The sequence below is a fragment of the Cavia porcellus genome, unplaced genomic scaffold (genome assembly GCF_034190915.1).
Source record: "Cavia porcellus strain 051 isolate PalLab524CR breed Dunkin Hartley unplaced genomic scaffold, mCavPor4.1 scaffold_22, whole genome shotgun sequence".
NCBI classification, from domain to species: Eukaryota; Metazoa; Chordata; class Mammalia; order Rodentia; family Caviidae; genus Cavia; species Cavia porcellus.
Window position 1 is genome coordinate 40686372 of NW_026947505.1, and position 26458 is coordinate 40712829.

General features: G+C 34.9%; 1 protein-coding gene across 4 annotated transcripts in view; it reads left to right on the forward strand.

Annotated features, from left to right (window-relative positions):
* The window catches only part of Prkn (parkin RBR E3 ubiquitin protein ligase), a 1262552-nt gene that overhangs the window by 655156 nt on the left and 580938 nt on the right, over positions 1 to 26458 (forward strand). For all 4 annotated transcript variants that reach the window (XM_063233336.1, XM_063233335.1, XM_063233337.1 and 1 more), the window contains one exon: positions 14756 to 14871. In XM_063233336.1, the coding sequence (XP_063089406.1) occupies positions 14756 to 14871 (116 nt within the window). The remainder of the gene's footprint in view (positions 1 to 14755; positions 14872 to 26458) is intronic.

A 26458-nucleotide genomic window follows, 5' to 3' on the forward strand; every position in this document is an offset into this window, starting at 1 on the left:
AGAGAACAAGACCAATAAAACTTAGGCATTGTAAACATTACAGGACTTCCAAAGAAGACAATAACAATAGTCAAACCAGAATGGGTATCTTAGTGAATCTTATTGCCTTCAAAGTAGTTGCCTATGTCTTCAAACTTGATACTATCATATAAAATGGAACAGAGTCTAATCAGTCAAAACAAGATCGTGGGAGTATTACAGGACTTCAAAACAAGTTAATAGGAAATCAAAAAGAGACAGTGAAAATGTTAGTGGTTGCCTGGCATTGGGTGGTACACTTAGAATGTGCAACACCAAGGTAAATACTGGATTTTGTGTGGAAATATGTCAGTGTAGATTCAACAACTGTGAAAAATGTACCTCTCTTGTATGGGATATGGATAGTGGGAGAGTTGTGCATTTTGTTGTGTGTTTGTTTTTTGACTGTATAAGTGCTATAGGAGAATTGTACTTTCCACTCAATTTTGCCAAAACTTCTCTAAAAATAAAGTATGCTATAAAATTAAGTAATAGGAGTGGGGATATAGCTCAGTTACACAGCATCCTTTTATCAAGCACAAGATCCTGAATTTGAGAACTGGTATCAATAATAGTAATAATAGTTTTGAAAGTACCCAAACATACACTGGAAAAATGATAATAAATAATATATTCAATCTCATAGATGGATTTCATATAATCATACTAAGTGAAAAAAACTGGAAAAAGTACAATAATGTACAATTTCTATATAAAATTCTAGAAAATTAAAACTGATCTATAGATCAGAAAGTAGGTGGTTACCTGTGGATGAGAATTGGGCAGGGGTTGAAGGGCAGGATGAAGTGACCATAAGGTACCTAATGAAACTTTGGGGATGTTCAGTGATGTGTTCACTTTCTGGATTTTAGAATGAGTAGGTACAGGAGTGTCAGGATCATAGAAGCAATGTTCATTAAAGTCCAGTATCCAAATGGGCACATACATTATCTTTACAATGTAACTTGATGTAACAGCATCACATCTCCAGGTTATTTGTCAACTTGCTTTGTCTTTTTCTTCTCTAGACAGTTGATACTGATTTTCTTTTTGTTGGTGTTGACAGCTCACTATGGCAGTGACTCTGAAAGGGACCTAGAGGGGTTTATAGGAACATCATCTGTGGTAGTGATGAACTATGTATACATACAATTTTGTGTCATGTGCTAAGAATCCCTCTTTACCCTTTCATAAATCAATTGAGAACTACTTGTCTTTCTATTAAAAATTTATATGTGTTAGTAGCACAAAGTAAAACAAAAAGGTTTTCATTCTCTTAGGAGTAAAAGATGATTATAATATTATAAAAAATTTTCTAAGTACAAATACTCTATTTACATTACTACTCTTTGGAAACATCAACTATTTCTCTGAAGAATCCATTTATACCAAGGGATTTTGAAGGGGGGAAATATACTAGAAATTGTGTTTTTGATAAATGTACACTGGAAGTATTATTTATAAAGTAAATGGATTTGTCTTGAACTATCTCTTGTTTTTTTTAAGACTTCACTAAAGCCCAGAAAATTCATTTAAATTTTTTTTGGCTGGAAATGTGAATAAATGTTGTTTTCATTATTCTGCAACCTTAGCACAGTAAGCAAGCTACAGCTAATGAAAGAGTAAATTGTTGTACCAGGATAGGAAGCTATAACTAGATGGCATTAAACTCTAGCAAAATACACATTACTTGCTGCAGTTACACTGATAACTTGATACATCTCTGCCCTTCAGACAAACATGGAAATTTAATACATTATTCAAACTTTAATTGTATACAAATATATGGAGGTTCTCATATATGTAGGTAGCATTATTCCTAGTTTCATAAAATGTTCAATATCAAGAAAACATGACAATGTCAATTATAATTTACAGTGAGATGAAGAATTACTTATTAGCAATCATAGTATAAAATAAAACCTATGACAGTATCTCTAGTATATGTGTTCAAGGAGATGCAATGGAAACATAGACTGAAAAGAGTCAATTCGCAATTTTCATATCTGTGGGTTATTCAGTGTTATTGTGTTTTCTCATTAAGTCATAGCTAGTAAAACTCATACTTCCCAAAATTCCTCATAAAGTCAAATTAGCCTATGAAAGGCTTTAAAATTACCAAATAAGTACAATTTTGTGTTATATTAAAATGGTATACATTTTCTATATTTCCTAGTATTACTGCATCAAAAATGATTTTATCAACTATATTGCTTTCACAGGGTTATGAAGGTCATCAAAATTATTATTCCATAGCCCCCATGTGTTTTAGGACACATGTCTGGCCAATTACAAGCAGTTGCTGTATCATTTTTGCACAGATGGGCTTATGTACAGCCAGCCAAGTAATGATATAGTCACTGAGCACCAGGTGCTAGTAGTGAAAGGGACGTTCCCAGCCAAAACAGTATTGACAGCACTGTCCAACTTTTGGTTTGGGAACGGTGCTTCAATCAGTAATGTAAGCCTAAATAGTATGCTATGTTCTGAAAAGAAACTAGATTTATGCTAGTAGAGTAAGGAGATACATTACATATTAGTAGTGGAACTGCAGGCAACTAATATAACTTGGTGTGTTGAACAGATGTATTGACCCAACTGAGGAAAATATAATGGAATTAACACCCACCAGTCTTCTCTAGTGCCTTCCAAGACTTCATCTAGTTGGCTGATAATGGGTTAGATGATTGGGGGAAAGTACTTTTTCATGTTATTGGTTCCCCAATACAGAAAGGCCCAGGAACACGACACAAAGTCAATCAGTTATAAATTATGGCCAGTGACTTAGGTAAACTAGCAGTTCAGAATAATTAGTAATACAGGCCCAGCTATCTTGTTTCCATACCTCCCATTCTAGGTAGAAGGTTGTAGAATATGCCTTTACATAACATAAATTTGATGGTATCCTAGCCTTATACTGTAATTTAGAATTTGTTTTGCAGAAGTTACTGTAATTAATGAGCAAATAATTCCATGCATAAAAGGAAAATCACTCTATTTAATATAATACACCAACAAATAGAATGTGATATGTCTATGAAATAGAACCCATCATGTTGAATGCGCTGGTCACCTAGATCTTGAGTTTCTATATATTTCATTGTAAGTATTTGCTGTTGTTCAAGAACTTAAATTGCAGATTACTCTTTTAGATGTTCAGAGATAAGACTAGGTTGTCAAGCTTTGGAGATCATTGCAGTATAAGCTACCTGCTGATTTGAGTCTAATGTCAAGGAGCACATTGGTGGTTGAGTTGATTTCAGTGTGACTTCCTTTTAATTTAGACATTGACTTCATGTTTCTTATAAACAACATTTTCTCCGGTAAGTTTTATAAATTAATAATAAACAATATATGGGATCTTACAGAGACATTTTGGGGGGAAGACAGTTTTTCGTACTTCTAATTTCCCTTTCAAACATATCACCAAATGCTGGATAGTATTATTAACTAAGTAAACATGAAAATATTGAAATACTTTTATATTAATGTAACTTAAATTTATAACAAATTGAAAAATTGACTAATTATCTGATTCCATTTGCATAATTTACTATACACTACTTACACTGAGTATATAAATTTTATTTATTACAAGGAGCTATACATTGAATAAAAGAATGGCACAAGCAAAGTTTAGTAAATTTGAGCTACCATGAAAAGTTAAAGTATTATTTTCAATTGATCAAATTTTGACAATTCAGCTAAAAAAAAAAAAAGCAAATTGGTTTAACTTAAAGCATATACATGATTCTGGGTTGAAGAAATACATGAGGACCTTTTATTTGGCTCACTATAATAAGAGTCTAGTAATTAGACTGTGTTGATGTTTATTTAACATAGACGGGGAAGGACCAGCAGGGCAGTGCCAGTGCTGTAATTCAACAGGTCAGTGCCAGTACTGTAATCCAGCACTAGGAGTCTTCTTGTTCCGGAGAGTCTGTGAGCCTTATTTTAGAGTGGAACCCATCATCCTCCTATATGGGCAGCATCCTTTTTCTTTTTCTGTTTCTTTTTTTTTTTTTTTTTTTTTTGGTGCCGGGGATCAAACTCATGACTTTGCGCTTGCCGGCAGGTGCTTAATCCACCTAGCTGAGTCCCTAGCCCACAGGCAACATCTTTTCTGATCTAACCTCTCACTACTGCTGCTGGTTGGTCTTTTGCAGTTTCCCCTGTTATTTTCCACTTTTCGCCTACAATGAAGGACATGCACTTCTTTAAGCATCCTTTACATCTCTATTTTCCTCATCTCTTGGAACAGCCAAGGGATCCTTTAAGTTTTATTATAGGACTGATGCAGCCCTTTATTTCCTTGACCTCAGCAGAGATCTGTCCTCATTTTCCCCCAAATGACTTCCCCTGGTCCAGGGCTTTGCTGAGTGCATTGTGACAGTTGGCTTTTGTTTTGTTACTGACATTATGGTCAACTGTCCCTCTTTCGAGTATTTAAAAAAAAAAATGCAGGCCTGATGTAAGAATCCAATCAAATAGAAATTTATGAGGAAAATATATTGATAGTCCTTTTCTTTTATTCCAGTTTCATACCCCCAAGATGATTAATGGGAATTTTTCTATAAATTGTTCTTTAAGTGTTTAAAAATATCAATACTTATATTATTACTTTCATTCTGTTTCTTTAAATGGTAAACTACTCTTTATGGACCATAATTTTTAATATAACACTAGTTCCTGTAAATCTCTCAAGATAAGTACAAACACATGTACCAAAATTGTAATAGCTGCATAGTATTCCATAACAAGTATTGGGCAAAATCGTTTCTGGGGATTTAGCTCAGCGGCATAAGTGCCTGCCTTGCAAGCGCATGGTTGTGAGTTCAATCCCTGGTACTGGAAAAATATATATATATTTATACATACATAAAGAGTATGTGTATTAACCCTTCTTCTACTATATGTATTTACAAACATATAGTAGTTCTTCCTTCACTCCCATCACACGTTTATATGAATTTCCATCTATCTATTCCATCTGGTATTTAATTAGATTTTTTATCATTGGCTTTCATCTTTGGGTATTTAATGCACCTCACCTTTATCCTCAAGTGATAAATGACTACCTTTTCATTCCAAATTTGATCTATTCACTCCTACCACTTGTTCACAACCCATCATTGCCTCTATGGAGTGGAAATGCCTACTTTGTCATATTTTAAATTATATATATACAATATTTCTGGACTCTATTTACCTGTTTATACGATGGTATGTGAATACTGTCTTTGCTTTATAACAACTTACTAGTTCTAAGTAGTAATATTTGCTAGGGTTTGTTATTTTTAAAATGCCTTATAAATTCTTACACATTCATTTTTCATATGGTTTTTGACAATTCTTTGCATCTAATCTCTTTTTCTTGTCACCCAACCAACGTAATTCTACCTGGACCTCCAATATGACTGGGATCAAAATGACTATTTTGAGGGCTGGTATTGAAGTTATAAGCTCTTTATGTTCAGAATGCTTTTTGTCTTTGTATACTCGTTTTCTTTTAAAATTCCTTTGCTTTTTTGTTGAATAAATGTATTAGTGTTTTGCAGCTTTTGTGAATATTAGGAATGAATGTTTTTCTATCCCACTTCTAACTTGATTTTGCTGGGGTTTTTTGGTTGTTGTTGTTGTCACTATTATTTGTTTGTCTGTTTTCTGCACTGGAAATTGAACTCAGTACCTTGCATTTGCCAGGCAGGTGCTGTGCCACTGAGCTATATTCCTGGCAACTTTGTTATTCTGAGAAAAATAAAATTTTAGCTAGGGAGTTTGCTTCTAGCCACTTAAATTTTTTTTCTTTAATTTTCACAGATTGTCAGACTCAGATTTTCTAGGTAGGCCATGTCATCTAGAAATAAAGATAGACTTGTCATTTTTAGCATGAGATATATGTTCTGTTTTCTTATTCAACAATAGGTACTATTATTGATGAACATTTTCATTTAGAGTCTATTATAAGCTTTTTGGCAAATGGCTTTGTCATATTTTATACAGCTTTTTTTGTCATCTTTAGTGTAACTGGTATTTACGTTTTTTCATGGTGTTAAAACATGGGAATTGATTCTAAGCTTAATTATTGATTTGGGTTTAGTGGTACATAACTACAGGTATCTCCTTTACGTTTTTCATAGTGTGAATTAAATTGATGAATATACAAAGAGTGAAGTCTCTCTTTAAATAAGTTCTGGCTCCTACTTACTCCTCTTCATGTAATCATTACTTCCTGAACATATAATTTTTATTTTATTTGTTTATCTGTTCACTATCTTTCTGTCCTGAAATGTGTGCACTGTGACTTTTTTTGTTTTGTATCCTTATCATCTAGATTCTGTTTCACAGAGAACACATTTAGTAAACATTCCTTCAGTTAGTAATCAGATGTTCAGAGTATGTCTGAATATTTTATCATTTTAATACAACACTAGAATTAACTTGTCAAATAATTTATTTTGAATTTATGTATAAGTATTCATAATAGATTGGCATATGCTTTACATTTTTCATACTTCATTGGATTTTTAAACTAAAAGTACGGCCAAGGATATAGCTCAGCAGTGTATTGTCATGAGTTTGATCCTTGGTTCCCCCCACCAAAAAAAAAAATCCTATAAACTAAATGTATGCATGTAGACAGTGTGAGGGAAAAAAATGTGTATAAATGTGTGTGTGTGTGTGTGTGTGTGTGTGTGTGTATATATATATATATATATATTCATTCATGTGAATTAGGGAGTGGCTTGTCTTATTCTTTGATGGGTAGCTTAGCAGTACCCAGGCTTTTTCTTATAGGTGTTTTCTGTCTTTTTTTTAATTGTTATTCTTTGAGTTACATACTAATGTCCTCACTCTTGTATTCCTTTGTTATCGTTTGTTTTGATAGATTTAAAAATTCTTAAATTGTTTTCTTAAAATACATCTTACACTGATTGACACACGTTATTTTAGCTCTGTTTTTTTCCTTAAGAACTTTCTTTCTACTGAGAAAAAAAAGCAACACTTGTGACAGGAACATCTAACTTCTCCCCTATTCACTGCAGCTGGGAAGAAATGTCTGAGTTTTCCTCCCACAGGTCCCTCTTGGCATGCACACATAAATTGTCGTCTTGTACAACCTGGTCATTTAGATGCCATTTCTGAGAATTGTTTATGCTTTATAATAGTAAAATTGATTAAAAAGAAGAGACATTCAACTGCCTTCCTGGCCACTTCTTATTTTGTTTTTATATTCCTTCTCCTGGAGCCTGTATTCTCTCAGGGCTGAGACTGTCCACATTTGTCTCTATAGCAGAGTATGTATTTCTCAAATTATCTGAGAAATAAATTCTTCTAATGGTACACTCATGACCATAAATTTTGATGCATCTCCCATTTATTTTATTGCAAAGATTAGGTATAATGTTAGTCAATTCAGCTCTAAAATTGGCATTCCCAGTCAATGAGAACAGTAACAACTCTCTCTCTCTCTTTACATATACATATACATATATATATATATATATATATATATTCAATCAGCCATTCTATTTATGAGATGGCTATCTCATAAACAGATATATGCCTCATTATAGATATCATAAATAAAATCATTGGTTGAATCTTTAATTTTTTCAATTGTAATTAATTATAATACTTTGTTTTTAAAAAGCTACTGTTTGTAACATTTGTTTCCTTTTATTCATCTTAATTTTCCTTAATGTATATAGTTCATAGGTAAATTTTCAAATTATATTTTACTGTCTGTTCTAGTGAAGAAATAAACATAGAGAATGTGAGAAACACACAAGTATATAAAGCACTTGCCTTTGCTCAGTTTTGTCTTGAGTGGAGTGTTTATGGTAGCACGTACTGCCTGCAATAAAGAAAACAATAATAAAAATAAGCTTTAAATTCTGCTTGCCAAAGAAACAAGGACTTTTGCAGGAAAAAAGTTTAGATTGCAAGTCTAAAGTCATTTAAAATGTTTTAAAGCTAGAGTTGTTGTTTTACCGCTCAATATTTCTTCTTGCTTGTGGCTAAAAACAAGCTATATTATCATTTTTATGAATTATTGTTACCAAAATGTTTGTTTCTCTTGCACTTTCTGTGCCCAGACTGGACACACTAACGTGTCAGTTGCTGTGTCTGTCAGCCTCTGATTGGGAGAGAAAAGTGACAGCATCATTCTGCTACCCCATTGTCCAAGGAACAAGGGCTATTTTCCAAGTAAGCAGCACAGTGTATATAACAGCACAACAAAAACAGCAATAGAAGTACAGAGGAAAGAGCAAGCCAAAGAAAGAATAGAGAGAATCTATGAATTCCCAGGTGAGGATTTCTATGTCCAAGGATTTCCTGGCAGCCACGCTTCTCAGTGTCCAATCTCAAGGCCCAGGGAGCTCTTTAGAATTTCCCTTCTCACTCTACACACCAACTGGAAAAAAGCTCCCTCCTCCTCTTTCTTCTCCTTCTCTTGGATACCTATAGACTACATGCCAGCTCTCAGAAGAGGTCTCCTCAGATCCTTTGCTCCTGTGAGTCCCATGGATCTTAGCAGTACTCTGCAGCAAGATCTTCAGGCACTGCCATGGAAAGGTCTTTGCTCAGTCCTTGAAAACCAGGGAAGATCCCTAGGGCAAGTGTCACTGAAGGGTTTTTGCAGGGAAAAGCTGAACAATACTGGGTAGGTGGCAAGCCTTGAATGAGTGGAGCAGGTGGAAGGGCAAGGTAGATACAGCTGAGGGAAACCCAGGGGACGAGGGCTCAGAAAAGAGCACAACACTTTGAATGGTCTTCATGGTGGGACTGGGGAGGGCCTGGTATATAGCACGAATAGTTAAACCAAGAAGAAGAGAAGCCGTAGGGCCACGCTTAGAGCCAGGGTGCCTGGTCTGGAAGGTGGTTAACAAGAATATGATCTGTTGAAACAGCTCTAGCATTATTTGCTACTCTTGACTAGGATTTTTCTTTCACATTCAGAAATAAATAGCAAATAACTGCCAAATTCTAGAGATTGCCTTAAAAGTGCTAGGAACATAATAACTCATCTAGGGATGGTGAGTCATAGTAAATTTTCAGAATGATGACCTGTCTCCTCAGTTTTTACAAATTATTACCAGCTCACAGATATTTGTTTATATACCCTCTCCTGGATGTCAAATTCTGTAATGAAACAGAAAATCAGTAGTGAGAAAAGAAAATACAAAAGGAAATCCTCTGTTTTAATGACAAAATATTTTAACATCTTTTTTTATTTATCTGAAGCAAAAGCTGGAAAGCATTGCCAGAACATGAAACTAGCAACTGTTATGGATACTACTGTGTTCTTTCAAACTATCATATTATGACAGCACATGAAACCCTTAGTTTCTAAAGAAAATAATAGCAGGAATAATGAATATTATCTTTTATAGTGTGAGTAGGCTACAAAATTGAAAGTGAAGAGATACTCACAATTTTTATACCAAACACGCAGCATCACTTAAGTGACTGCTGCTAAGCTGAGGTTAAACAGAAATAACAATTCCTAAACATTTTTTAAACAGGGATAGAAATTCAGGAAACTGGTTCTACTCCAGAGCCACTAACTAGTCTTTTGAACATTAGACCTTGGAGAAGAAAAATGACTATACTGTATGTCATTTTAAACCAGATTCTTCTGAAATAACCAGTCATTTCTGGTCTGTAAATCAACTTTTCATCACCAAGACAAAACATCTGAGATAATAAACTTATAAAGAGAAAAGATTTGTTTTGGCTTATGATTGTGAATATTCCATTGCATGATGGAGTAACTCATGGCTTTTACAAATGCCAGAAGTCAGTGGTGGGTTGCACATGGAAAACCTGCACACAACAGTACCAGAAAGCATAAGAGGAAGAAGAAAGGAATGGGCTCCCTCAATCCCCTTCAAGAATATGCCACCAATAACCTAAAGACCTCGCACCTAGCTCTACCTCCTGAAGGTTCTACCACGTCCCAGTAGTGCTGCCCGGGTGGACCATGTCTTTAACACATGAGTCTTTGGTGGATATTCAGTATCTAAACTGTAACAATATAAATGTGTTAGACATCAGGCAAAGTTGTTACCCGCCATTGAGGATCTCTAGCTTCCTCCCAGGAAGCTCCTGCTTGGTGGAGAATACACAGTTTTGACAGTGTGTCTCAGTTCCAAAAATTTGGAGTAAAGGACTTTTTTAGGACTCCTAAGAGCAAGATAATTATGTAAGAATAAACAAATACTAACAACTGTAGTCAAAGCATTTGCTCTGAAAATTCTCCAGTGGGGAATTATGCAAGGGACAACTGCTAGAGCAGGAATTTTCTCTTAAAATATAAAGAAAAGTCAAAACCCTTGTTTTTCAGGATGAAATATTACCTGAAAAATAGCCCCAGAAGTGGCTCTAGGCACTAGTGAATTACACAACCAAAAATCTGTTCTGAAAAGATATCTGTCAAAGTAGGTGACAATGAAATAGTAATGAGACATGTTCCTTACTGTCCTTTTTTTATTAGTGGAAAAAAGATTGACAGTGAAGAGTCACATTAAAGAATACAAATCCAATCTCTGAAAGCCATGGCAGGAAGATGCTGGGAGAGGATTCTTAGTAGTGTGCATGAGGAACCACAGGTGCCCACCACTGTTCCTCTTCATGCCCCTAATTCTCCGGAGCTTCTCATGCCCAATTCTTTGCCTTTGTCCTTTTTTTGAACTGAATTACAAGTAGCATTTATTATTAATATAAATAACTGCATTTAGCATTCTCAGGATCATCCTAATGGGATAGTGATAATTTTAGACAATTTATATTTCAGAATCGTACATATTACTCTGGAGGTTGAGAAGTATTTTGAATATATAAGTTTTTAAATTTTAGGAAGATTATGTAATTTACATGTTTTAACCCTGAAATATCCAGACATGTCTATATTCTATCACTTTAAAAGAATTATTAATTTGCAACTACAATATGAAAATTCACAATGAATGGGTTAAATACCAGCTTAAAATAATGTCATGCCAATTCACTTAAGATTTGTCATAAATTAAATTTAGTGCCAATTTTTGAGTGGAATATAGTGGAGCCCAGTATAGTGGTGCAAACCAGTGGTCCCAGGACTCTAGGCGGCTAAGACAGTAGTATGGCAAGTTCAAGCCCTGCCTGGATAGTTTAGCAACCTAGCAAGATCCTGCCCCAAACTGCTGGGGATGTAACTCCATGTGCAGGCCTTGGGTTCCATCTCTAATACCACAAAGAAACTATTTTTTCAGAGCTTTTTGAAATACAGAATTTTATTTTCATTACTCACTAAACATTGTCTGAGAAACTGGATCTGGCTTATACTTTTAACTTTGGTAATAAGGATAAACTTTAAAAATTCATTGGAAATTTAACATTAACTATATTGATGTGAAGATGCCCATGCTCTTAGGCCTGAGATAGTAAGGAGGGATAGAGTCCTCAGAAGGCTATATATGTCTAAGACATTTTCTCCGTCTAGGTTTAGAATGGCTTTACTTGGAGCCCATGTCTTCAGTTGTGTAGGTGTGTGCACGTATGCCTGTGTGCAAACATTTCCTGTACATATTTACTCTTCACCACAGAGGAAGGTGATGAAAGAGGTGTTAGATAGTCCTTTGGTGGCCTTGGCAGTGCATGCACTGCAGACAGGCAGTACCTGACAGCCTTTCTCGGAAAGGTCTGACATGGTTTTGCTTTTTTGTAGAAATAGATTGATTTTCTTTCTTCAAGTAAATTCAGCACATCAACTAGAGGGTTTGTTCACACCTTATTAAGAAAAAGCAAACAGTAGAGGACATGATAACAAACTCATTAATTTTTTGATTTGATTTGTTAAACTAGTTGTAACCTAATTTTAAAACTGACATTGCTAAATTAGCAGTGTCTCCAAGTGGTCTACAATCTAACAAACTGCATGGCTATATCAAAACTGATATGATGACTTACAGTGTTTGTAGACTGCTTGGGAGTGAGAGCTGCGACTGCAAGATGAACAAGTCAAACTGTAGCCTGATGATCTTAAAGGCTTCCCCTGCAGACTACGCAGAGTGTTGCTGTTATGTTTTATTTGGCATGTTTTTTTAACTTAGACATCCTTAAAACTTTAATATTAGCATTAAAAATGTTTCTCAGAGATAGAGCATTTGCCTGCCATGCAAAAGGCCTTGGATTTCATCCTCAGCACTGCAAATGAAAATGAATGAATGAATGAATGAATGAAGGCTACACAGTTACATGTTAAGCACAGATAATAATCCATTGCAAACTTTTTAGTGAAAATTGAGTGGTTCTGTTATTTAGAAAAAGGTGTTTTTACTTTATGGATATTAAATATAAATGATTTGGAATCTGAAGTGACATTTAACTGTTTGTAAAGTCAAATACAACACTACATGAAAACAATCATTAAACATTATATATGAAATTATTTTACTTCATAATGCTCAATAAAACCTTCTAGAAGTTTCAGACCCATATTTTTGAGGAGTTGACCAGACTATCCTGTACTGGGACAAGCAGGGCTTCTAGCTATGGTTGGCTATTTTACAGTAATTTGAAATTTGATATTTGGTATTATTATTATTATTTTTTTTTACCTCAGAGATCAGGAATTGAGTTATTTGGTATTATTGATTAGCCTCTGATTCTGTAAGTTTTTACACAGTTGGGTTCTTGGTACTCAGCTAACTTTTAGGCTTTGTTGGTTCTTGTGTTCGTTTCCATTCTATTCCGCGTCTCCTCTTTGTAGTGGGGGACACTACTTATGTGTTGTGATGAAGAGGAGGGAGGAGAATGACCACTCCAAAGAGTGAGGGACAGTGCATCCAGCTTTCTCTGCTTTGATGTGTGTGACTATGCCTTGACCAGAGGACTACGATTCTGTCATCTGAAATTAAAGATTGGGCAACTGATGGCAAATAAAAACTCTGGAGCAGAGCCTCATATGAGGAAATGGTAAATGCATGAGCATGGGATTTGATAATCCGAGGAATAAATTTTAGATTTTAGATCTTGGATTTAACAGTGTTACAATAGAAAGCCAAATAGATTTTAAGATCTTGTTTTTTCATGTTTTTAAGAATAATTTAGGCTATTTTTTGAAAGTGAATCCAGTTATTGTCATAGAATGTTATCTCTGTGACTAATGGAGTCTCTCCAAAAGTGACTAGATGGATCCAATGGGAATAAACCAACCATTGGAAACTAAAGGTCCTACTTATACAGAAGACTTTAGTTAAATTAACAGGTGTATATTTTTTTCTTTGTTCTAGCTGATTTATCTGTACACTGCTATTTTAAGGAGGTGGGCTGGGTCTTTGAGACGCTTTTATTTCCCCATAGCCAGCGATTCTGCATGGGCCTTACTAATGCACTAACACATTCTCCTACTATGCTTCCCAGCTGACCCAGCAGCATTGTTGCCTTCCAATCCCTGACACTGATGGAACTAGCCATAATGCCACTTTGGGCAGTCAGGCCTTGAGGCCTCCTAGCAACCCTTCAGCTCAGCTCGAGACTTTCCCGGGCCAGTGGCTAGGGCTTTGCCATGTCCCCGCTGCCAGAATCTTACAGTGGTGTAAGCTTGCCAACCCATCTCCTGAGACTTTAACTGAAGATTTTCCTGACTTTGACTTTCTTGATTTTCTTAACCTAAATGATCAAGAGAAGAAAACAAAGTAAAGTTGAATTCACAGTCCCAAAAGATCCTGTAACTTTCTGTAAAATGGCACCCTTCTCTCAGCAAGCTCTCTAAGATGCCCAAGATCAAATAAAGCCTCTAAAATGTCTTTCAACTTCTAAGGTTTTTTTTTGTTGTTGTTGTTGTTTCATGGTATTTTTGGCAGATATGCTAGACAAGTACACTAGTGAACTACATTGCCAGCCCTGGTTGGGTTTAATTTGAGTATAGAACAGTGAAGTTGGAAGAAGCTTGGAAAATCTTAGTCAACTGATTGTACAGAAAAGGAAATGACTGGACTACTAACTAGCTTCTTATAAAAGACATTTTTGTTGCACGTAAACAGTTCTCCATGAGCCTCTTGTGTTTCCGCTCCTCTCTTGAGGGAGATATTGACTACCTTTTGTTCTGAATTCATCTTTTTAAGGAAAAGCTAATGACCTTGGACGAGAAAAATAATCTCTGTCCAGAAAAAGTCACACTTGCTTATTTTCCTGTATTGTAAAGAAAAAAAAAAACTCTCACAGTCCATATGTTCTTGTGTGTATGCTTACACAATGCTCTCCAGATCCTTTCTGGGTACTAGATTGTTACTGCTAAAGAACTAAATGTATAGAAAGCCTTGGATTGCTCTTCCGGACTCATGGGGTACTTCTTGGCTTCATTTCTTATTGTATGACTGTGGGCAAATCATTTCAGGCCTCAGGGTCATCCTTTCTTCATGTCTGAGATGTTGCTTTGGGCTCTCTCCTGTGTTTATTTCCTCTCTTCCAGAGTCACTTACTCACAAGGGGTGTTTCCATGCTCCCAACTCATTGAACTGAACAAGCTCAGTTAACACCTTCTTTTTAAGAGAGGATTGTTAACTAGCTTGGCACCAGACAAGTGCTTTTTTTCTAAGTAAAGATATGAGGATGATTTATTCCTAATTCACAACTAATGACAGATTTTTTTTCTCTTGTACACAGATAATTTACAATCAATGTATCTACATAAGGAAAAGTGGCCTGCTGGGATCCATGCATCTGATTATGTTTCTCATTCTTTCAGGAATTTTTCTTTAAGTGTGGAGCACACCCAACCTCAGACCAGGACACATCTGTGGCTTTGAACCTAATAACAACCAACAGCCGAAACATCACTTGCATAACATGCACAGACATCAGGTAAGGCTCCCTTAGCATCCTGTCTTCCCAGCACCCTCCACTTTGTGGCCCTTGCTTGTGATTTCTTCCTGACTTGTTTCAATGCTATCTAGCCATTCTAGGTATGTTTGAATGTGACGTAACTAATGAAAAAATAGTTGCTTAGTCCAGTCAGCAGTCAAAGGGGGACCCAAGATAAGTGAGACGACATACCTCAAACTATTCTAACATTAGTTAATTTTAAAATGTGAACTCAAGCCAGGTATGGTGGTGTACTCCTATGATCCCAGCACGTGGGAGGCTGAGGCAGGAGAATCACTGCAGGTATAAGACCAGTCTGGGCTACAAAGTGAGCTCAAGGCCAGACTGAATTACATAGCAGGACCCTGAGTCAAATTAATTAATTAATTAATTAAAAATAAAAATAAAAAATGTAAAATTATGTTTTAGAGCACAAAATGGAAACTTAATCACATCAGTAATTGCTAAAATATGTTTAAAATATGATATTAAGATTAGGAATGAAATAAAAATTTATTAACACCATTTATTCCTGGGATATACAGCCTGCATATTTAACTCTTCAATTTTTTTCATAAACTTCAATTTGTCTCCATTAATAGAGATATCATATGTATTGATACACCCAAAGTAAATCACAGCTAGTTTTGGATTCAATTATTTCTAATTCCAGTGAATACAAGTACGGAAATAAAATGTGGAAATGGTATATTAGAAAAAATGACTAGACTTGAATTATAATTACTAATATCAAAGTTGAAGAATCTAAGTAACCTCAATTTTCAGAGTAAACAGTTGATAGTAGAATTTTTTATTCTATAAAGATGGACAGAATAAAAGAATTAACTTAAATACATATTCTCTGAGGTTGGCAAATAATTCCATATTGCAATAGTCAGGAATTAACTGTGATGACATGGAGAATTTTTTTAGTAAAATGCCAAAATTAATTACCAAATAAAGGTAGAGAATTTTATTCATATTTTTAGCAGAAACAGGTATATACACATACACTTTTTAATCTTGACTAAATGGCATTTAAAAGTTAGCTTATACTCTGTGATTTCTTGATTAATGAATATCAATACTCCTAACATGATATTTCTGTTCTTTACTGACTTTATATTAAAATGTTGACTGAAAGAAGCCTAAAAGCCTTAATAACATCTGTCAAACAAATAAGTTTTTAAGAAGGAAAAAAATGAGACATCTTTTTCTCTTTACTGCATGTTTAGTCACTACTATTCCAGAAAGTAGCGTATATTGCCTAATACAGCATTTCAATTTCCCTTTGTCAAGGTGAATGGCTACATGGGACCAATGCTTTCAAAATGCAAGAGCATATAAAATGATGCCTCTGATATTTCAGGAAAGGAACTAGAAGGTGCTAAAAATGAGAGCTCACATGCTCTGATAGTAATAGGTAATTAAAACCACTTTCCAATTTTTCAAAAGAAAAATTTAAAACATTTTTCCTTAAGTCAGAGTGCAACCTGTGTTTTAAAACCTTCCATTTACATGATAAACGTGGCATTAAAATATGTAGGAACGATCACTTTATCTATGAATATTGCCCTCCGTAATTCCCGCTGCCAAGCTGCCACTGTTACATTAATAACCAGCAGCATCTTTTGAAAGAAATGAGTGGCCTCCCAGGTACACAGGTAATAATTACTGGGAAAATAAATTATTGCAGTAAAGATTTTTGTATTTTTTATTTGGCTGATTTTATAAATAGAAATTGCACTATATCCAGTTAAAGTTTGTGTGTATATACCCAGACACTTGAATGAATAAAGCTCCTTCTTATATAAGGAAACAGAGGAAAGCCCTATAGGTAGGGATGAGAAACAGGCTCTGTCTTCTTCCTTTGAATAAAGAAATTATGCATAAAGATGTTAAGAAAACTTGTAAGGGGTTATTCTAATACCATATGTTGTATTTTTGGAATCATGGGGCTGACCCTTCATAACAATGCTTTATTCTTTAATATAAAAGTCACTCACAATAAAGTATAAAAAAAATGCTAGAAATTATTTAATCCTAACTCTCAGAAGATTTTGGTTTAATATTCTTCCAGTTTTTGAAAATGAGAATATTTACCTAAATATTTGCATGTATTTATATGTGTACAGTTTGTAATTATAACACATATATAGTTTGTATGTGATCCATTACATTTAATATGACACCATAATAACTTTTATCTACTATGATGTATTCCATGAAGGCAATTTTAAAACTAGCTACCTAAGTTTTATTATATAGGAAAAATCTACTTGCTGGTGGTTAATTATTTAGATTATTTCTTGTTTAAAAAATAACAAGTAAAATGAAAACCCATATACTTTTATAGAAATCATTGACTTCATGCTTTGACTCTAAGCACACAGTTACAGGAATGAGAATAGATCAGTGGTAATGAACTTTTTTAAGGTTCTTAATTTCTTAATCTATAATGTCAGTTCTCCCCTCCCATCTCCCAGTCTCTCTCTCTCTCTCTGTCTCTCTGTCTCTCTCTCTGTCTCTCTGTCTCTCTCTCTCTGTCTCTCTCTGTCTCTGTCTCTCTCTCTCTGTCTCTCTCTCTCTGTCTCTCTCTCTCTCTCTCTCTCTCTCTCTCTGTTTCTCTCTTCTTTTTACATTGTGGCTGTCCAAGTTTGACAGTGCTCTTTTCTGCTTCTTTCCTAGATCTGTGTTTATAGTTTTAGTTTTTGTACATTTCATACAGGAACTAATTTTCATAACAGCACTTAGTTTTTAAATTATTATTAGTAGTATAGGTGGCTCAGTTAGATAGAAATTAATATACAGTCAGAGAGGAACTGGGCTCTCAAAGAAGTCAGCACAAAAGTAAATACATCAAAATTGTGACTGGAGGCAAATCTGAAGACCAAGACTCAAGATAGAGATTTAATGGCCGGGCTTATGTGCCTCCCTGAAAAATAAACAGTAACTTGGAATTATACTATAATTAGCATCACTTGGTCCAGTAAGTTCACAGTTAGTTATCAGTCACCCCAAAAGGTGACTACAGCATCTGTACCCACTCCTTCCCCAAAATACCTGTTTTTTTCACATACTATGTGACTCTTTTCCTTACCTGAACAATATTAGCTAAACAACTATACTTATCATCCTGTTGGTTGATTGTAGTTTGATCCACATTGTACTCACATTGTGACTGGTATATAACTTACCCATGACAAAGGATCTTGATGACAGCCCACTTTTGGGACCCCTTCCTGTCTCTCAGGTGATATCTCTCACTAAATCATTCCTACTCTTAACCTCTGTTGTCCCTTGAAATTCATTGTTTGATATTCAAAGAACAGCTGGGGATTTAGCTCAGTGGCATAAGTAAGTGCCTGTCTCACAAGCACAAGGTTGTGAGTTCAATCCCTGGTACCAAAAAAAAAAAAAAAAAAAATAGGATATTCAAAGAACAAGAATGCAGTATACTCGAGAGAGTTATATTTCCCCTGTATCAGTTATAAGCTTAAATTTTTCTCATTAGCTTATTTGTATTTTATGTTGTGATAACATAATGTAAAAATTTCTCTGTTCAAAAACTTTAGGGCAGGAACATGAAACAGATCTGGTCTCACCAATTATTTTTCCCTCAATAATTATAGTACCACTGTATCCTTTATTTATATAGATTTATGGACTTTTGAATTTTTGTTTAAGTATGTTTAGTTATTATAAAATTTTACATCTTGTTGGGGGTAAAAGGATTTTCAAAAGTCTTAATTATATATTTGAAAATAAGTTTTTGTTTTCTGTATTCTATTGCTTTTCATTGTTAATATGTGTTAATCACTTATCATTCATCAAGTCAGACAGACTTAGCCATATAATAGATAAAATATAATAGATAAAATCCAAAGATAATGTTATCTATACATCTCTGTTCTTTGTGCCACTTATAATAATAATACAAACTAAGAATTTTGTATTTGTGCTTTATAGACATACAGTTTAGTGTGTGTCTTTTATTCATTTACGTATCTCTGGCAACAATTCAATGATCCCCTGTGCCACTTAGCTAACTTTTTAAATTTAAGAGAACAACATAATCTCCCTGGCCTTTTGTTTATGTATCAAATCCAAGAAGTTAAGTGAGTAATCTGGTTCTAACAGACTGCAGAGGAAAAGGATCTTACTTATTCATGGCTTGTAAGTTGATCATACCAGTTGAGAAGACATGTATTTGGTATGCTGTATACTGACAGATGCAGAAATAAAGAACAAGGTTTTCAATGACGCTACCTATCACATCACATGTTATATGCAGTAGGATAAATATAAGTATGTTATTCATTGGTGGTGTTTAGGCTTAAAATTTAATTCAGGTATGTAATTTGTGTCCTTCACATGTGCATTGCAGATAAAATATTGTCTTTTCTCTTAAAAAAAAAAGTGAGCCATTAAAGAATCAGAACCTCCTAAGGTTCCTCCTGCAGGCTTCCTTCTGAAATGAAGCTTATAGTTTCTTCTGCTTATCTAAGGCTGGAGCTGATCTATACCTGTTCAAGACTACCACTTGGTAGTGAAAAGTTTAGCAATAAAAGTGCAGTAGGTTGAACAGAAAGCACAAATTTAAGGCAGAAGCAGAGGTAGAATGGTTTGATATTCTCAGTAGACATGATGTCAAAAGATTCAGAACAGTTTTGAACACCTTAGCGTGACATAGGAAACTCATTGTTAAATCACAGGAAATAAACAAGGACAAAGCTAAGAAGAGACACCTATGCTTTCCTAGCTGGTGTGTGTATCTTACAATCTCCTCTGTATCAGTGTTTGCTAAGGAATAATGGTTATTTCTGCTTCCTGATTCTCACTTACAGTTTTATTCTTTAAAAACTTTTAAATGTAAATTTAGTAAATGTGTAAAATAGAAAAGTCATTACCGCAGTTTATTTAGCCAAAAAGAAAAAAACTCATCCTTGCTCCTTCCCTGTGTCTCCCATAAGACTGGCCAACTAGTCTGTATTTTTTTTCATTCTTTATTTATCCTTCTTCCACTTACGAAAATGGAGGCAAACTAAAAAATAATCATGTTTGCACAGTTAAAATTTAACCTTCTAGAAACAAGTTTCAAAATCCAGTTCCCAGCAGAGCATTAAATCTAAGAAGTGATACTACCTTGTATCGTCCCTCATTTCTTCCTATAAAGTCATGTTTTTGATGTCATTGTGGTTAGACATAAGTAGTTTTATAATTTTTTGCCTTAAAATTATCTTTAAATAAAATTCATTCAGCTTATTGAATGAATAAGCAACACTGCATGGGTTGCAGACTTAAAAGATTTACTTGGGCCTAGAGATTACCAAAGATTTATCTCACAGTCCATTTGTAATTGTTCCTGGTGTTCCTGGGTAAGAGTGATTGAACTATCATTTGACAGTACTCTGGTATGCATCCTTTCATTTCTTAAAAAAGGGAGATAAGACTTGGGTTGTTAGTTATATTCTTTTGTTATGTCTTAAACTTCTTTTTATTAATTCATCTCTAATTTTGTATAGTTGTTGGCATTTTTTGTAATTCAAGATTAAGTTCTTTATTAATCTAATTTTTGAGATGTTGTGGAGAAATCTTAAGCTTTCCTTCTGTCAACTGAACTCTTTCTTAACACTTTGAAGTCACATGGGACCTGACCATTTTATCCAGTCACCAGATACTCAGCAGCCTAAACAGCCTAAATCTGCACATGTAAACTAGCTGCAATCCAAAGCATGGCCTTTTCCAGTAGGTAGCTTTGTTTCTGTAATAAAAAATTTTTGGAAGATTTTTTGTGTGTTCCAGTACTACAGTATGATATATATAGCTCTATGTATTTCTCTGATTAGACCCCAGTAGTATACATCTTATCATGAACCACTCCATGGGCAACAAAATACTTTTGTGTAAATGTGGGGAGGGTCTTGTTATATCAAATTTTACATACCATTAAGGAGAAAACCAAATGGAATGATCGAACTGGTCAAGACTATAGTATTTGTATCACAATAAACAGAGGCATTTTATAGAGTAAAATGGAAAATCTTATAAATTTTTAAAGATAAAAGAGAAAACTTCAAAGAAATGTCTTCTATTTGAAGCAGGCTACTTCATACTGTGCCCCACATGCCATATAGTAAATTCTGTCTACTTCTGCTATGAGTGATTCTTTCCTGAAAAGATATAGCATACTCCAATCTAATCCAGTCTTGATGGGGTGGTGCTATAAAGCTTTCCATAGCCCATCTTTTGAATAAAGCCTTCCTTGGTAAGAAGAGATTTGACTCTAGTGCTCTGAGATTCAAACATATTGCCTAATGACCCAGAATATTTCAGCTACATTTATTTTAAATGATTTGGACTGTCATCTTACAGGTGGAAAAGTTGAGGCTAAGATATTTAAAAATTATATCTGGTCATATGACAAAGGTATTCAACCATCCTACAAACCACAGTGTACATGATTTGCATAATTTTTCATCAAACCGTTTTTCCTTTTCTTGGTACTGGTTTTCTCTAAGGCTGTTAGACTAGATGGTGGATTTACATGTGGTAGGGAAAATGTAGCAATAAAATTATATATAGAGACAAGAATAAATCAGACTTTCCACTGTGTGTATCTTGTCTTTAAAAACCTGTAGTACTTGAAAACAACAGAGCCATCCCCAGATCTTTGTGCTCTGAGAAATTTGTAAACTGCTTGAAAGGCAAAGCCCAAATTTGCCTCATGCTCCAAGTACAGATCTTCCCAATAGTGTTCAGCTCAAGTCTTTGCATTAATAAGGTTTAAACATTTGCTGATCCAGAAGTAAATCCATTTCATGAGGTGTAATAAACAGCAAACAAATTCTTTTTATATAAAGTGTTCTACTTTTTAAACATTCTTTCTGAGTGGAATTTTCTAAAAGCTTATTAAATAAAATAGCAAAACAGTCAGAAAACATTGCAGGATTTTTAGGAGCTGTTAAGAATAAAAAGAAAAATCCAATTTTGAAATCTAAGACATGTGATATGGTTTACCAAGCCATCTTATTTTGGGTCAGTTACTTATGAAAACAAAGAAGAAATATTTTATCTACATTGATACTTTGAAATGTGAACTATGTCACTTTTAATGTTAGTCAGTGACCTTCATTTCTCCTGCAGTGAACACTGTAGATTTCAGAGGGGAGCAGCTGCATCTGTAGGGTTTCCTGGAGACATTACAAGTGCTTGTGCATGAAATTCATATGCCATACCTTTTCATTTAACTGTCACCACAGGTGAACAGCCGTCCCCACTAGCAGGAGGAGGGCAATTTTGCAAATCCTCCTGGACCAGTTTTGTACCTGTTAAGGTCAACTTTGCATGTTGTAACCATCTGGATTTTAGGCAGTTCGTTTTCGGTTAATAGATGTTAAGAAAGAAGCAGCAGCATTACTGAAGCGCCCATGGAGGTTTTGCTAACACTTTGCAGTCAGCCTTATTTTTAAGGTTTATTTTTATTGAAAGAAATTCCCACACAATCTTTAGGTAACATTTTTAACCTGGAAAACTATTGCATGGTGTGTGTATTTTTAATTGCAATTTTATTCTTATAATTAACAATTGATTATAAACTAGGCGAAGTTACTTTCTGATGCACATAAGCTTTGTGTCTTTTCATAACATTAAATTGCTGGAACATTTTTTTAAAGATTAGCAATGATATGATCTATCTAGAAACATCATGTACATAGCCATGATTTTCATAATAGTTAAAATTAAATATTCACAGACTCTTTATATGTAGGTTACATAGCTCGAAGATCTATTTGGAACAAAATAAGCAATAGTCTCAAGAGCCTGGGTATGAAGTTATTTACTGAAGCAAGGTCATGGTGTGTCACTTCCCTTCCTTGTTAATTTGACAAATTCTGAATTGCAGAAAGTGTGACCTCACATCCTATGTCTTACAAATACCAGTAGCAGAATTTTAGGGGTTTCTAGCTACAGATATAGATTTTTATAATGTGAAGAGCTACTGCACTGTTACAAAACTCCTGATACCATCACCTCCATACATTTTCATGCAGAATTGTGCACATAGATATACTAGTATCTTGTGAAATCACTATTAAAGGCAAAGTAGTTACATGCAGACATCTTTGATCTTTAACATTTCCTTTACTCTGACAGGTATCATAAAAGCCAGTCTCCTCATTCAGTAGATAGTTACTGAGTTTACATTTCAAGAAGCTATTCCAGCTACTCAAGCTGAGATAAAATATTATGTTTCTTATAGGTGATCAGGTGACATACTCTATTAGGAGTGTGATGGAACTTGGCCTGCTCAGACAAAGTGGAAGGTGATAGTATCCTTCAGTACATTCTCGGGGATCCAGATTCATTTCTTTAGGCCATGTTCCCCATGATTCTTTCTGTTGGCTAAGACAGAATGTTGAGAAATGCATAGAACCAAGCATGGTGCCAGGCATCTGTAATCCCAGCACTCGGGAAGCTGAAGGCAAGACGATTGCTTTAAGTTCAAAGTCAACCTGGGCTACATAGTGAGAGCCTATCTCAGAAAATCAAACCAAGCCAAAACAAAACAAAATACTAGTGTGTAAGGCATGCACCAGTTTGCCAACTCCCTATCTTTTCCACTGACCCAGCTAAGTAATGATGATACCTGTGTAACCCAAACCATTCTATACAGTGTCAGCCTCTGGTGATATGCCTCCTCTGTGCATATTACCCATGAGCAAACCCTACCTGGACTCCAGGTCAAATTCTGATAGCTGGTACTAACACTGTAGGGTTTCATGTCAGATTCCTTTTGTTGAGCTTGAACAAATATATACTTTTTGCCTTTAGCCTACTGTATAAAGGGCTGTTTTTATATAGAGTCAGTCCAGACTCATGTATGCTAGGCTAATCTGACATAAATATATTGTACAAGGCTAGAATAAGTTTAATAATAATAATTTCTACTACTCTATTTGTTAGATATTTTGCATGCATATTAATCTTTATTCTACTTACACCTATTTTATAGACTAAAAACTATTGCACCTATTTTATAGACTAGAAAAAATAATATACAACAAGATCATGTTACTCAGCTTGCTGAAAATCACATTGCTCTTAAATATAGAACAGGATGGGTCAGTATTAGATGATAATTCTGATCTGCATACCCATGCCTTTAGCTACAATACTGTATGGCTTTGAAATATATTAATTCTCAGAAAAATTGTATCCTTAGTTGTGGAGAGAAAAAAGAATTATAGCAGGCAGAGAAAAATGGATTGAAGAGGTATGACTCTACATTTAAACTTAAATATTGAAAGACTAGCTATGGGATTATTATCTTGCTTTTCTTGAGGTTGATAGCACTTATTTAATAAAATGTCTGCTAATCTGGGGCATAAGAGATTGTTTTAACCCAGGGCTTCTGTGAAGACAGTCTCCATTCTCCAGAGGAAGCTCCATGTATCTCATGCTGCTTAACATCAGGCTGTGGCTCATACCCTCTGCAGATGACTGTAAAGGAATATGGTAGAAGTCCTTGGACAGAAAGGTTAAGAGGCTTTGGGGACCCTGAACAGCAATAAAAGCTGGTAGAATATGAGGTGGTATTGGCCAGAGGTTGTCACCTTGTGTCCTGAGTCCCACCATGGAGATTGTCACCAGGTATTCTGAGGTCCCACCATACAGGTTGCCATTAGGGCCTCCAAGATGGCCTTTGTTATCAGCGACCTTACTGAAGGACCTTAGGCAATCAGGGTGCTTATTGACTAGCCACTGCCTCTGGGCTGAGCCTTGCTGACTCAAATGAACCTGGAGATCCTCAAGGGAAGATGACGAGGATCCAGGGCATGCAGAAAGTGTGTCCTAGACCATAAATTAGGGGGTGCTCTTAACCACTTTTAATCCTTGCTCATTTTTCATATATGTTTAGTATTTAATTGTCTCTTTTGTTTCTTTGTTTATTTCCACCATGGGAGTATTTTTTTTAGCTTTCTAATCTTTAGCCTACATTATGAAAGTTATAAATATGTTCTCATTTGTAAAATTGTATCATTAGGCTATGTAAACATATTTAGATCCAAATATATCTGGTCAATTGATATTTAATAATGTGTCACCATAATTAAGAAAGGTGGATCTAGGTAAGTTGAATAACTTTATGTTTAAAAGTAAAGAAACTTGATTTCTGGATGACAGATTTCATTATGAAAGTTGGAACAATAAAGCCTCTAAATATGAAATAGTGGGGTGCCATAGATTTTGTTCAGTGGCACAGTGCCTGCCTGTCAAGCATAATGCCCTGAGTTCAATTCTTGGTACCAAAAACGGAAAAAAAATGTAAAAGAGTGGAACATTTTTATATAGAAGATTTCTTATACAGAAAAAAGGAATAATTAAAAGGGAAAAGATTGATAAATTAATCTACATAAAAATTAGGAATTTATTCAATGATATCAACAAAGGAGTGAGCACACAAGTCACAGAATGGAAAGTTTTGCAGCATATATATATATATATATATATATATATATATATATAATTATTAAAGGCTCAGAATGTACTAATGACTTCTGCACATAAATAAGAAAAAAGATAACACAGAAAAATGAAACCAACACTTGAAGAGATACTTTATGAGAAGAGATTAATCAAATAACTAATAGACATGTAATAAGATATGCAAATTAAAACCAACAAGTGCCTATGAAATTTGCCTATTAATCATTACCTTTTTTGAGAAATAGAAGTTTTGTATTTAGTATATACATCCTTTTTTCAGCCTCCTCCTGTTGAACAAATAAGTAATCATTATGAATAATCATGCTGATAAATAGTTCTGGAATAATGACCAACAATCCTGATGGTACTTTAATGCAGTTTTCTATACTACTGGCCCCCTTTTCAGGTCACATGTCAATGCTTCTTGGGATATGTAGGCTCTTCTGCATGTCAGCATAGGCAGAAATGGAAGAGGGTGGTGAGAATGATGACAAACTAGATAGGGAAAGTTTCTCTTCTGTCCACTTTCTGGCCTTATTTCTGCAATGCTAGAATGCAACATGAGATCTCTAATTTTCCCTAAATTTGTGTGAGTTAAATGTTCCTTTCTTGTGTAATCTCAAGTGGCCTTGAGTGATGCCTTAACCTCCAGGTATAAGAGATGTTGTAGTTTATATCTAGATGTTCCCCAAGAACCTCATGTGTCCATAGGCAAGACTTTTAGGACACAGGATCTGGTTGGAAGGGAAGTCATTGGGTTGTTTGATCTAGAAGGGTATGTCTCCCTCTGCAGCTCCTTCCCTTTTTCTCTGCTTCCCAAGTGACCTGATGGGCAACATTCCTCTGCACCAGCCCTACCACATGCCATTTCTGTTCTGGAGCCAGCAGGCTATGGACTGAAACCTCTGAAATACATGAGTCCAAATAAACTTTCTCCTTTACAGTGTGGGTCTCAGGTGTTGTGCCCCAGCAACAAGGAAAGTGACTAGGTCAGGGGAGGTCCCCAAACCAGTGTACCAGTATTTCATAATGCCAAGAACATAAGACAGCACATTTCTGCATTGTTTGCTATACTCATTAGTGAGAATCTCCAATG